Raw genomic sequence first — 13,896 nt, 5'->3', positions numbered from 1 at the left:
GGAAATTGTGATTATGTTTAGGGCCCACCCAGATAATCCAGGATAATCTTCCCAAGATTATAAGGATCCCAAGATCCTTGACCTAATCACATCTTCAAAGTGGCTTTTGCCAGTAAGGTAACATTTACAGGTCCCAGAGTTTAGGACCTAGATATCTTTTGGGGCTATTACTGAGCCTACTATACTCTGCTATGTACTATGCTCTGGGAATACAAGGGAAAAAAGATAAAGATTTGATTTTCACTTATAGTGTAGATGGGATACACACATTTAAATACAAATTACAGAAATCTGCAAGTTTATTTGGCAATTGCTCAAAGGGGAAATGTAAGAGGGGATGGGAGAGTATAGTGGACTGATCTGGCAAAGTCTAGGGAGGTCATGGAAATTCTTGCTAAAAACTAGTAATAGCTAACAGTATGTGCAGGCACTATATTCAGTGGGTCACACATATTCGTTAATTTAATCCTCACCACTAACCTATGAGATAGGTATTTTACTATCTCTACATGAATAACCTGAGACACAGATACTGTTAGTAACCTGCTCAGTGGTTTGTGGCTACTAACTGGCAGAGTGAGAAGTATTTAAAGTGGTCCCTAAATGGAGTGGATTCTGGTTGTTTTGCCTGCCTACCATTATTGTGTAGGCTGTGTCCTGATTTTTAAAAAAATTTTTTTTAATGTTTATTTATTTTTGAGAGAGAGAGAGAGTGGGACAGAGTGTGAGTGGGGGAGAGTCAGAAAGAGGGAGACACAGAATCAGAAGTAGGCTCCACGCTCTGAGCTATCCACACAGAACCCGACATGGGGCTCGAATTCACGGACCGCGAGATCATGACCTGAGCTGAAGTCGGATGCCCAACCGACTGAGCCACCCAGGTGCCCCATGTGTCCTGATTTTCTTTGGAGGAAATTCTGCTCATTGTACTCTGTCCTCCTCTAGTTAGCGTTGGGTACATGCTGCAGATAAAACAAAACAAATAGCTGAGGACGATCCACCTTCCCTAACAGTCTGCCCATCCCTTCCTGCCATCGTAACCTCTTAGGCTTCTTTGGTTTCTGTTCTTTTCTAACTGTGTGGACTACATCCTTTCTTCCCAATAAATTCACTTCCTGCCTTGGTTTCTGCTGGTTTCTGTTGCTTACAACCAAAGTGTTCTTAGAACAGAAGGAATCAGCCAGGTGAGGACAAGAGGAGGCAAGCAATTGCAAGGCAGAGAGAGGAGTGTCCCTGAGATGATAAGCTGCTTATAAAATTTCTGAGGAGCTGTGAGAAAGCCATGTGGCTGGAGGTAATGAGTGAGGTAGAGAGTGGTCAGAAATGAAGTTCAAAACCTTGGCAGGAGCCAAATATATAAGCACATGCCATTTGAGGCTGTGGGGCTTTATCTGAAGAGTAATACTTTATTGTTTTGTTTTCTTTCTGTGAGTGTGGGTTTTTTGTTTTTTTTTGTTTTTTTTTTGTTTTTAAAGCAAGACATTGATAGCTCACGTGCTTTGCCAGCTGGACTCAGTGGGGTACAAGTAGAAAGCAACTGTATTCTTTCTTACATTTCCTGTTAAACTTGCTCCGCTGAGTCATTTCCTCCTAGATTCTGGATAAGCTATGGCTAAGGAGCCATTCCTTTTCTGGTCCTGTCGTGAAATATCTAGTACAGTCTAATATCAGAACTCCACGTTTTCATCCAATTATAAAGTTCCTCTTTGTCTTTGCCAAGGCCGAAGGCAGACTTTGAAGCTGCTTTTGGGGAAAGGTGTGGTTATCTGCTTCCCCACATTACTTTCCTCTACCTTCTTGCCACTGATTGTGCTACCTCTGGCTCCTCCTGTGTTGGAGGTAGAGGAGGGACAAGGCTGTCCTTTTCCTGAGAGATTTCTTTAATGCGCCTGTAGTTTCCTGTTGTCAACAGTGCTTCTCTTTCTGGGCCCTCACACCTACTTCTTTTTTTCTTTTTTACATTTTTTTATGTTTATTTTTTGAGAGAGAGATTTATTTTTTGAGAGAGAGAGAGAGAGCAAGAGCAAGCGAGAGCTAGAGCACATGAGCAAGGGAGGGCAGAGAGAGAGAGGGAACACAGAATCAGAAGCAGGCTCCAAGCTGCCAGCACAGAGCCTGATGCAGGGCTCGAACTCACGGATCGCCAGATCATGACCTGAGCTGAAGTTGGACACCTAACTGACTGAGCCACCCAGGTGCCCATCCCTCATCCCTACTTCTAAACCCTAACTTCTGCCAGTTCATATTCAGCCTCTTTCTGCTGGGCTCACCCTCTACCCCAAGTGGTCATTTTGGGTGAAACCCTTTTCATGGTGACTCGGGGCTGAGCAGCCTGCAGGAGGCAGGCTCACTGTCAGACTAAACAAGAGTGCAACTGTTTGCCAACAGCCTTACTTCATTCACTCACTCTGCCTTTAGGCTGGCCAGATTCTTGTTTTCAGACCTTTTCAGGCATGCGTTCACTGCCTTTGTGTTCTCCCAGATTCCAGGGGCCAGTGCCAAGCTCTTAAGATGTTTCTTCTGAAGCTACCCACACATGGAAATACCCCAGGATCCATCAGGCTTTCCTTATTAATCCTCAATTGGCTGAACAAGTGGGCTGAGATATGCAAGCCTCGCCCTAGACAATCTTCTTTGCAAACCCAAGCCTTTCTCTATAATGTGGGTGTAATTGCCAACTATTGTTCTGAACCCTGGGGCTTCAGTCCAACCTGAGACAATAGAAAACTGCCATTTTAATATTTTCTTGCAACGTGATATGATCAGATGCCCATTATTTGCATAATTTTAATGAATACGGTCTCCAGTCACATTACTTCCCCAGGGCCCATATAAAACACCGACCATTCTTATGTAAAAAATCAGAATATTTTGTAAATCTGACCAGATTTGGGTTCCTTTGCCCTAAACAGTATTAAATTAGTCAAACAATTTTGTACTCAGTATTCTACAGGAAGTGTGGGACCTTTTATCTTCTTTTGGTTTAAAAAAACCCCACTCAACCAGCTGTCAAACACTTGAATGTGGACCAAAAACTTAAATATTCAGTAGAAATTTGGATGTATTCTATAAAACGCTCAGCAAAGTGGAAAGCCCTCTGACCACTTTCAAAATAATCCAAGCAAACAGCAATTAGGGATATATTCTACTTTTTTCCATTCGTTCATAGCTCACCAGGACATAACGTGAGCTCCCATGCATATTGGGAAGGAAATGGACAGCACTTTGATTGTTCCTTACTTTGATATGTGACTGTCAGTGTTGCAAATAATGTGTCTGCAAAAGGGAATTGCCTCCTGGTGCACTTGAAGATAGAATTTTAAAAAATGTTTCTTCCTCCTTCCTTTTCTCTTTCCATTTACTCAGCATTACGTGACTCTGTTGTTAAGCACCTGAGGAGAAAAAGGAATTGTTTATGGTGACCCCAATGGGATAAGTCTGGCCAAGAGAAGGTAGACAACATAGCAAAGAAGTGTTTCCAACATTTATTTAGTGTATATTTGTTAAGCACCTATTGGGCACAGAGAAAATAAAACATGGTAACTGCCTGCTAGAAGCTTTTAATCTGGTTTGAGGATGTACATGCACCATAAGTGAAATTCAAGGTTTGTAATATCGAAGGCAGAGTCATCCCATACTGTGAGCCTGTAACAGGCAAAGCTACAGCCAAGAAAGGGGTAGAAGCTACAGAAAGAGAGGTCTGGATTAAATGTAAGTTTCTTTTTTTTTTTTTTTTTAATTTTTTTTTTCAACATTTATTTATTTTTGGGACAGAGAGAGACAGAGCATGAACGGGGGAGGGGCAGAGAGAGAGGGAGACACAGAATCGGAAACAGGCTTCAGGCTCTGAGCCATCAGCCCAGAGCCCGACGCGGGGCTCGAACTCCCGGACCGCGAGATCGTGACCTGGCTGAAGTCGGACGCTTAACCGACTGCGCCACCCAGGCGCCCCCTAAATGTAAGTTTCTAACAGAGTTGACCAAAGATGGGTTGAACCACCTTATGTGAAGGCAAGTTTTTTGTCATCCAAGGTATTGCAGCCGATCTGGATGAGCAAATTGATTTGTAGTGGCAGCATTTGTAGAGGGCATTATTGTGTCTGAGGAGTGGTTATTCTAGATGATCTTTAAAATACTCACAGGACTTTCTGGTGCCTTGATTCTGTGAGTCCCGAAGATAGCATGCATAGGCTCCTCAATGCTTAGGAAATAATTAATTGAGGGTGAGGCATGAAATAAGGAACAGATACGGGACAGAAGAAGGAAGGGAGGAGGGAGATCCAGTCAGAAGAAATACTGTGAGATCAATGTAAGATCTAGGGGCTTTTTCTTGTCCATATTTTGGAAGAGAAAACTACATTATCCTTAACCACATTAAAGCAAGGTTCCTCAGGAGTTTAAGAAAAAATATCTTAATGAATGTTTCTTTGCTGGTGGAAAATTTGGAAGAGTTGACCCATAAAGTCAAGCTTGAGGGATGAGGTAGGGAGTTTGTCTGCTTCACTTAAACAAAATTTTGCTGAGTGTGTATTGTGTTGTAGGTATCAGGCCTTGGGAGCGCAGAGATGAAAAGAGACATGGTTTCTTCTCTTGAATTGCTTATTGTTGAACAGAAGCTTTTAAAAAGCCCATCCTAAAGTGTTTCCTAATGAAGACCTATGTTTAATTTCCTCAAAGTTTTATGATCTCTTTAATAATAGCTATATTTATTGAATACCTTCTAAGCTTATTTATTTAATTTTTGAGCGAGACAGAGCAAGCAGGGGAGGGACAGAGAGAAGCAAGAAGAGAGAGAATCACAAGCGGGCTCTGCCCTGTCAGCACAGAGCCTGGTGAGGGGCTTGAACTCACAAACCGTGAGATAACGACCTGAATTGAAACCAAGAGTCAGATGCTTAACCCACTGAGCCACCCAGGCACCCCTATTGAGTACCTTCTAAATGCTAGATGTGATGTTCGTCTAAGATGTTCTAGTTCTAGACATTTTACCATCTCTGTATTCCAAACAGAAAATTGAAGCTCAGAGAGACCAAGTATATTGTCCAACTATTCGTAAATGGCTAATTGAAAATTCAGTCACTAAATGGAGTGTGTATCATGTTCTAATGTAATGCCCGATGTTCTAAAACCTCCCACAAAAGACCACCAGAGTCGTGAGTCAAAGCCAAGCGGCAAGGGTCGTTTATTGCAGGTTCGAACCTGGACCTCTGCGCACTCGTTGCCGGTGACACACAGAGGCCCCGATCAGAGTTGGTATAGGGTTTTTATAGACAGGGACAAACAGCATAGGTGAGTGAGGGTCCTGATAGGTAAATTCTAAAGTAAGGACATTTGTGGTTTTCTGACTGGGCGTCCTTTGTCTGTTACTTGTGGTGGGAGAGAGAGAAAAAAGAAAAAAAAAAAAAGGGGAAGGGGATAGGTGAGGAATGTGTTAAACAAGCAAGATTACAGAAGCGAGAGACGCCAGTTAGTTTAAGTACAACTACTCATTCCATTACATTTAGGAAGGTTTACAACCCATTCTACTACACAGCGGGTTACATTCAGGAAAGGTCTCACAATGCTCATAGCAAACAGCAAGCAAAACAGACTTCTCAGCAATTGTATTTCTTATCAAAGATCCATAATAAACAGAAAAGAGAACCTAGCTTTAAACTAAGGTAGGGCTGTTATTTGGATTGTTCCTTTCATTCCCCCCTTTTTCTTGTGCCTAAAGAGCCAATCTTGGATCTTCAGTTTTCTATTTGTAATGTCTCGAGCGGTTGGTACTGAGTTCGTAAGACCATTAATTGTACAGCATTGAACCTGTCTTGGACAAAATTAATAATTCTGTTTATGATACAGGGGCCGAATGTGAGAGCGAGAAGTAGGATGGCCAGAGGCCCGAGTAAGGCGGAGAGCAGGGTAGTTAACCATGGGGACGCACTGAACCAGGATTCAAACCATCCAGCCTCTTGTTCTCTTTCCTTTTTTCGTTTATTTAGCCCTTCTCGGACCTTGGCCATAGAATCTCTTACTATTCCTGTGTGGTCAGCATAGAAACAACATTCTTCTCCTAGTGCTGCACAGAGACCGCCTTGCTGTAGGAACAGCAGGTCTAATCCTCTCCTGTTTTGTAAAACTACTTCCGAGAGGGAGGTTAGGGACTTTTCAAGCGAAGTGATGGCAGTTTCTATTTTTTCTATATCTTTGTCAACCGCTTCTCTAAGTATACTAAATCCTTTGTTCTGTATAGTTAAGGCCGAAATCCCTGTCCCAGCTCCGATGGCCCCGAGTCCAAATATGGTGGCTAGAGTTAGAGTTCCTGCAGTAATAAGTTCTCGTTTAGTCACTCTTTTAGGTGCTATCCACATCTGGTCTACATATTCGGCTGTGTGGTATATGATTTTTGGGAACACAATTACCATTATACAGAATTCTGACTGGTTGAACATATCTTTATAGAGGCAAGGGGTTAATCCCGCATGAGAACAAAGCCACCATGCGTTATTTGGTGGAATAATCCAGTTCCCTGAAATATTGAGTATATTTTTGTTACTTATGCATAAGTGGCTATATTTTGTTGGTACTGCTCCTATACATGTCCCGTTTCCCGTAAGCACTGGTAGTGTGAGGCCAGGTCTTTTCTGTCCCCAACCGCAAGCGTCTGAGTTGTTTGCAGTGCTGTAATTTCCTATTATTGCTACCGACTCGTAAAATGGAGGTTTTGTGGAATAACACAGCCAACAAGCTTCTGTTTCATTGGGTTTAGTACGGTTTAAGGCCTGATAAGTGGTATTCATTATTACCCATAAGGGGTCATCTTTGAATGGGATTTGAATTTTCGGGGCCCTAGTAGTGGGTTTTGGAGATGGCTTGTTAGGGCCCTTTCCCATGGGGCTTGGTCCCACTAGTACTGGTGGGACTTTGGGCTGTGCCTTTAATTTTATCTGAATGAGGGTTCCATAGAGAGGATACTGATATAAATAGAGTCCCCAAGTCAGCCCGTGAACCCATCGAGGGTCCTTTTTTCCCTCTTCTGTGAACTGCACACGGATGAGATTACAATTTTCATTATACCTGGTGCGAGTACATGGTCGGACATAGGACATTTCAATGAATTGGGAGGTTACTTTCCACTTCCATTCCCCATCATTAGTTGTGACACAACTCCATGCGGCGCAATAGAGAGATTCTATCCCCCCACAGGTGTGTTTCATCTTTCCTGGTTCCCTAAATCCCGGACATGCATAAAATCCATTTCTACTGATTGACACCCTTCGCTGTTTCTTTTTCCACTCACCCCCTCCCATATCTTCTAACGGACTGACTTTTTCTAGATTAAAATATAAATCTGGCCACCAGGTATTCAGGGGGACATCTGTTTTAGTGGTGACATTATATATTTCATGGGTTTTTAGGTTAGTAATTTCCCAGGTTAAAGTATAGGGTGTATGGGGGTTACTTGCAATGCTTATCAGTCCGTAGGAGGTGAGCAGGAGTACGCTAATGAGGGTTCCTCCGATCATTGTAGGTCCGGAGTTGCTGCAACAGTCCTGGTATGGGACACCCAGGCCTTTGGTCTTAGCCGGTTTTCGGGGTCAGGTTTTCGACGCAGAGTCAATTTTAAAGGATGAGTCTTACTCTGGTCAACCGTCCAGGCGGTGTTGGCTTCCGGTACGAAGTCTTTTTGAACCGCAAAGGTATCAGCTGGTCGGGCGTGGGTGTAATGGATCCAGGTAGCAATTCCGTCGACTTTGAGAGCAGTGGGTGTGGTTAGGATCACAATATAGGGTCCCTTCCACCGTGGTTGGAGGGTCTCTTGCTGGTGTCTCCGCACGTATACCCAATCTCCGGGTCGGTAGTGATGCGGCTCGGGAGGGGGCCCGTTCTCATAAATGGCTCTCAATCTGGGCCAAACTTCCTGGTGGGTGTGCTGGAGTTCCCTCAGGGAAATAAGAAGTTCATGATCATCAAATTCAGTTAACACATTAGACTGCAGGTTGGGAATTATAGGGGGGGGCACTCCATACATGATTTCAAAGGGGGTTAATCCAAGTTTGTAAGGGGAATTCCGCACCCTGAACAGAGCGTAGGGGAGTAAGACTACCCAGTTAGCGCCAGTCTCCATGGTCAATTTGGTTAGGGTCTCTTTTAGGGTTCTATTCATTCTTTCTACCTGTCCTGAACTTTGGGGTCTATATGCACAATGTAGTTTCCAATCGGCCCCAATAAACTGCGCTATCCCTTGTATTACCTTTGAAATGAATGCTGGTCCGTTGTCTGATCCTATTAGGGTAGGGAATCCATACCTGGGCATGATGTCTTCCAACATCTTCTTTGCTACTACCTGCGCAGTCTCATGCTTGGTGGGGAAGGCCTCTGTCCATCCTGAAAAGGTATCTATAAACACTAGCAAATATTTGTATCCATATTTTCCAGGCTTTACCTCGGTGAAGTCTACTTCCCAATAGGCTCCCGGCCTGGTTCCACGAGTTCTGGAGCCAGGGTTTTTCCCGTGGTTGGTGGCGTTGGTTAGTTGACAAGCTTTACAGCTAGTAACTATCTGTTCGATTTTTGTCCTAGAGTCTTTGATGGTGATCCTAGCATGTCTTATTAAGTCTTGCATTTTTCTCGTGCCCATATGAGTGGCTCGGTGCATTTTGGATAAGACTTTATTTCCCATTTCCTCTGGGAGGATTATGTTACAGTCCGCTGCTCTCCACCACCCGTTAAGGCACTGAGTCATAGGCAATTTTTGGATCCAGTCTAGGTCTTTTTTAGTGTAGGTGGGACTTTCTGGTAAACTAGCTGGACCGGGGTCTGGTAGGGTGGTCATTAAAGCACAGTCCACCTGTAAGGCCACCTGTCGGGCCACCTGGTCAGCCAGATTATTTCCTCTGGCCACCAGTGTGATTGGTTTTTGGTGGCCTGGGCAATGTATGATGGCTAGTCGTTTAGGCAGCCAGAGTGCCTTTAGAAGAGCCAATATTTCTTCTTTGTTTTTGATGGTTTTCCCCTCTGCAGTTAACAGTCCCCTCTCTCTGTATATTGCTCCATGTATGTGGGCCGTAGCAAAAGCATATCTGCTATCGGTGTACACATTTAGTCTCTTGTCTTTTCCCAAAGTCAGTGCCTTAGTTAAGGCCACAAGTTCAGCCCGTTGGGCAGAGGTGCCAGCTGGCAAAGGCTCTGCCCAAACAGTCTCAGTTTCAGTTGTGACTGCCGCCCCCGCGTACCTTTGACCCTGATGTATAAAGCTGCTGCCGTCAGTGAACCAGGTAACTTCAGCGTCCGGCAGCGGATGATCCTGTAAATCTTCCCGAGCTCCATGAACCTGTGCCAATATCTCAGTGCAGTCATGGAGAGGGGTATCTAAGTCCGGGTCTGGTAACAGGGAGGCAGGGTTTAGTGTTCGGGTGGGAGCATAAATGATTCTGAGGGGATTTAATAATAGTCCCTGGTAGTGAACCAGTCGGGCGTTACTAATCCATCGGTCAGGAGGTTGTTTGAGGACTCCTTCTATGGCATGAGGGGTTGTGATATGTAACTCTTGTCCCATAGTTAACTTATCAGCATCCTTTACCATTAGAGCTGTAGCAGCGATCATACGGAGGCAAGGGGGCCAGCCAGCCGCTACTGGGTCCAGTCTTTTTGAAAGATAGGCAACGGGCCTGGGCCATGGGCCAAGGAGTTGCGTCAGCACTGCTTTGGCTACCCCTTTATTTTCATCTACGAAGAGATGAAAGGGTTTGGAGACATCGGGGAGCCCTAAGGCTGGTGCCGACAACAGGGCGAGTTTAATTTGCTGGAAAGCCTGCTCAGTTTCCTCTGTCCACTCAAAGGGCGCCTGTTCTCGGGTGACCAAGTAAAGAGGCTTGGCCATCTCGGCGAACCGAGGTATCCACAAGCGGCAGAACCCGGCCGATCCCAGGAACTCTCTTACCTGCCTTCGGGTCGTGGGTCGGGGGATGCGGAGAACGGTTTCCTTCCGTGCATCAGTGAGCCATCGTTGGCCTTCCCTTAACAGATACCCCAAGTAGGTTACCTCGGATCTGCAAATTTGGGCTTTCTTTGCTGAAGCCCGGTACCCCAGGGCACCAAGTGTCCGGAGGAGATTTTTGGTGCCTTGCAAGCAAGCTTCGGCAGTCTCAGCGGCGATTAAAAGATCGTCAACGTACTGCAAGAGAGTCACTTCAGGGTTTTGATTCCGGTACTCACCCAGATCCTCGTGGAGTGCCTCATCGAACAAGGTGGGTGAGTTTTTAAATCCTTGGGGGAGCCGGGTCCAGGTGAGTTGCCCATTTATGCCTCTCTCAGGGTCTGACCACTCGAAGGCGAAGAGCTCTTGGCTTTTGGGGGCCAGAGGCAGGCTGAAAAAAGCATCTTTTAAATCAAGGACCGTATACCATTGTTTTTCTGGACTGAGGGCACTTAGGAGGGTATAGGGGTTGGGTACTGTTGGGTGTATGTCCATGACTCGGCGGTTAACTTCTCTCAGGTCTTGTACCGGACGGTAGTCTGCACTGTTAGATTTTCGTACAGGCAGCAGGGGGGTGTTCCAGGCTGAATGGCAGGGACGCAAGATGCCTAAGTCTAGAAGGCGACGGATATGTGGTGTGATGCCCTTTTTGGCCTCCATTGACATCGGGTATTGTCGGACCCGGACTGGATCTGCCCCCGGCTTCAGCTCTATGAATAGAGCTGGGCGATGTTTAGCCAACCCCATACCCCCGGTTTCAGCCCATGCTTCTGGAAACTGCTGGAGCCAGGGCTCTATGTTTTGACTTTGTGAGGGTGGCCCTTGATGGAGTCGATATTCATCTTCTAATCTTAGAGTAAGTATGGTAATGGGTTGGTTGTGCGGACCAGTCACTTGGGGGCCCCCTGGCGTAAAATGAATCTGGGCCCCCATTTTAGTGAGTAAGTCTCTTCCTAATAAGGGGCACGGGCTGTCAGGGATGACTAGGAAGGAATGGGTGACCTTTCCATTTCCTAGGTCCACAGTTCTCTGGGTGGTCCAGGGATATTTTCTTATTCCAGTAGCCCCTTGGACCCAGGAAGATTTTTCAGAGATTTTTCCATGGGGTCTGATCAAGACCGAATGTTGTGCCCCTGTGTCGACTAAGAATTGAACTGGGTTCCCCTCCACTTGTAGCGTTACCCTAGGTTCGGGGAGGGGATCCGAACCCCGTCCCCCCTATTCTGCATCTTGAGTGAAGAGGGCGGGTGTGGTTTTTGGCGGCCACGGTTTTTGTCCATGATGTGGCTTTTTCTTTTTAGGGCATGCTCGAGCCCAGTGGCCTTTTTCTTTGCAATAGGCGCATTGGTCCTTATCTAGGGGCTGGTGTTTATCCAGGGGCTTTTGGACAACAGTAGCCAGGACTTTGGTCATTTTCTCGGTGGCTTTAAGTTGCCTGTCCTCTGGAGTCTCTCTATTATTATAGACACGCTGGGCAATGCGGAGTAAGTCCTGAATCTGTTTTCCCTCCAGGTCCTCTAGCTTCTGGAGTTTCTTTTTAATATCAGTGGCTGCTTGATTTACAAAGGCCATTACAACAGCAGCTTGATTTTCGGGGGCCTCGGGGTTCATGGGGGTATACTGTCTGAAGGTTTCCATTAATCTTTCTAAATAAGCGGCAGGGCTCTCTGTCTTACCTTGTATTATTGAATACACTTTTGCCAAATTAGTGGGCTTGCGTGCAGCAGCCCGGAGACCCGCCATTAGAGTCTGGCGATAAATGCGCAGCCGTCCCCTACCTTCTGCCGTGTTGTAGTCCCAGCCATCCTGTGGGGGTCGGGTCAAGGGAAAAGCTGCGTTAATGAGATCAAGGTTAGCAGTGGGTTGGCCGTCATCCCCAGGAACCAGCTTTCTTGCTTCCAATTGAATTCTTTCTCGCTCCTCGGTAGTGAACAGGATTCGGAGGAGCTGCTGACAATCATCCCAGGTGGGTTGGTGAGTAAACATAACGCTGTCTAAGAGACTTATTAAATCTTTAGGGTTGTCAGAAAATCGGGCATTCTGGGTTTTCCAGTTATATAGGTCACTAGTAGAGAAGGGCCAATATTGGAGTCGGGGATTCCCCGTATCATCGGGAGGCCCTATTTCCCGTAAGGGTAAAGCTACGGTGGAGTCAGGAAGGCGAAGTCCTGGCTCACGTGGGGCCCGCCTACGGGTATGTCCGGCCGGCCCTTGGACTTCGCCCCCATTAGGCATGGGCGCGGGTTGAGCCTCCCTATTCTCCAGTTCTCCTATGGGCTGGGCTACGGGAGGCTCTGCCGGCGCAGCAGGGATAGGGGCAGCTTGCGGAATGCGAGGAGGAACCTGGTAAGGGGGAGGGTCGAGAAAAGGCAAATCTTGGCTGTCGGGGAGAACAGGGGGTGCAGCTGGAGTTGGCGACTTGGGAGGGCTGATAGGTTTAGCCGCTAGGATTTGGCATGACTCTGCTATTAAGGAAGAGGCCATCCAAGGAGGAGGGTTTTCTACTAAATCTTGCCACACCAGAATATAGGGAATCTGATCCGAGTGACCTTCTTTCCCTGGTAGGAAAATTTTTGATTTTACTTTAAGGACCACAGGGAGGCAGAAGGTTCCCTCTGTAGGCCAATTAACCCCAAAGGTGGGCCATTCAGAGCGGCAATAGGTAATTAACTTCCTTTTGTGAATGTCTAGGCTTAAGCTGTGTCCTCTAGCTTTTACGTCCCTGAAATTGGCGAGGAGGAGGGAGAGAGGGGTGCTCTGCGTTTGGCCCATATTATAATTCTGAGGAAGAGGAGAGGAGAAAAGGGGGGGGCACCGCTGGCCAGGGGGCAGGAAGGAAAGCCGCAGGGAGCTGAGAAAGGAGGAGAGAGAAACAAAGGATGGAATAATTAATTCTGATCAGCCGAGAAAACACTTAATTCCAATAAAACATCCGACCTATGAAAGAAAAGCAAGAACTAACAAAAATCTTTCGCAGCGGTTCCAACTTTCTTGGCTAGCCCGACAGAGAGGGTTACGGCGGTATTTACAAGGGCCCCGGGGTGACAATACATTTAGACTGACAAAGAAGCACTCTTTAGACTGACAAAGAAGCACTCGCGTACTCGCCCGTCCGCGTCCCTCGCGGGAACTTAGGTGCCTCTTAGCATGGGCGGGCAGGTATAAACCCCCTGCTCGGATCAAAAAGATTTTGACCGCCTTAAGCCGTATGAGGATCACCGCGGAAATCGGGTTAGAGCCCACTCGAATCCCGTAGCTTATGCTGTGGGACTACACATAAGAAGCACTCGCGTACTCGCCCGTCCGCGTCCCTCGCGGGAACTTAGGTGCCTCTTAGCATGGGCGGGCAGGTATAAACCCCCTGCTCGGATCAAAGAGATTTTGACCGCCTTAAGCCGTATGAGGATCACCGCGGAAATCGGGTTAGAGCCCACTCGAATCCCGTAGCTTATGCTGTGGGACTACACATAGGGTAAGTCAGGCGCGTGCCCCTGACTCCCAACAATCATTCCATTCAACAGACAGACACACAGACATACATCACATCAAAATACCGGTAATAATTGGCATGCCTAGATGGTTTTTCTTCTTTTTTTTTTTTTTAGACGCCTAGAGATATTTTTAGCACTCTGGAGGTTCATAAAGAAAATGAAAGTATTTAGTTCGCAGGCGCGTTGGGCGTAAACAGCCCCCAGAAAAGAATCCAGATGGGCCAAGGAGCCCCAGATGGACCGACCTGGTCCCAGATGGGCCAAACAGCCCCAGATGGGCCAAACAGCCCCAGATGGACCAACCTGGTCCTCAGATGGGCCAAACAGCCCCAGATGGGCCAAACAGCCCCAGATGGACCAACCTGGTCCTCAGATGGGCCAAAGAGCCCCAGATGTCAGTGGACGTCTCCAACTGACCCCGGCTGGGTGCCCTATAGCGCGTCCG

General features: G+C 46.6%; 1 protein-coding gene across 1 annotated transcript in view; it reads right to left on the bottom strand.

Moving 5' to 3' along the window:
* LOC123600492 overlaps positions 1-12,732 on the bottom strand; it is a 76,125-nt gene extending 63,393 nt beyond the window's left edge. The window contains 3 exon segments of the mRNA XM_045482531.1: positions 7,444-7,534; positions 7,693-12,072; positions 12,355-12,732. Coding sequence (XP_045338487.1) covers positions 7,444-7,534; positions 7,693-12,072; positions 12,355-12,732 — 4,849 coding nt within the window.
* Between the last annotated feature and the right edge of the window lie 1,164 nt (positions 12,733-13,896).

This window comes from Leopardus geoffroyi, chromosome D1 (genome assembly GCF_018350155.1).
Source record: "Leopardus geoffroyi isolate Oge1 chromosome D1, O.geoffroyi_Oge1_pat1.0, whole genome shotgun sequence".
Lineage (NCBI taxonomy): Eukaryota > Metazoa > Chordata > Mammalia > Carnivora > Felidae > Leopardus > Leopardus geoffroyi.
Note: the sequence above shows the minus strand (reverse complement) of the source record. Positions and strands in the feature narration are given on the sequence as shown.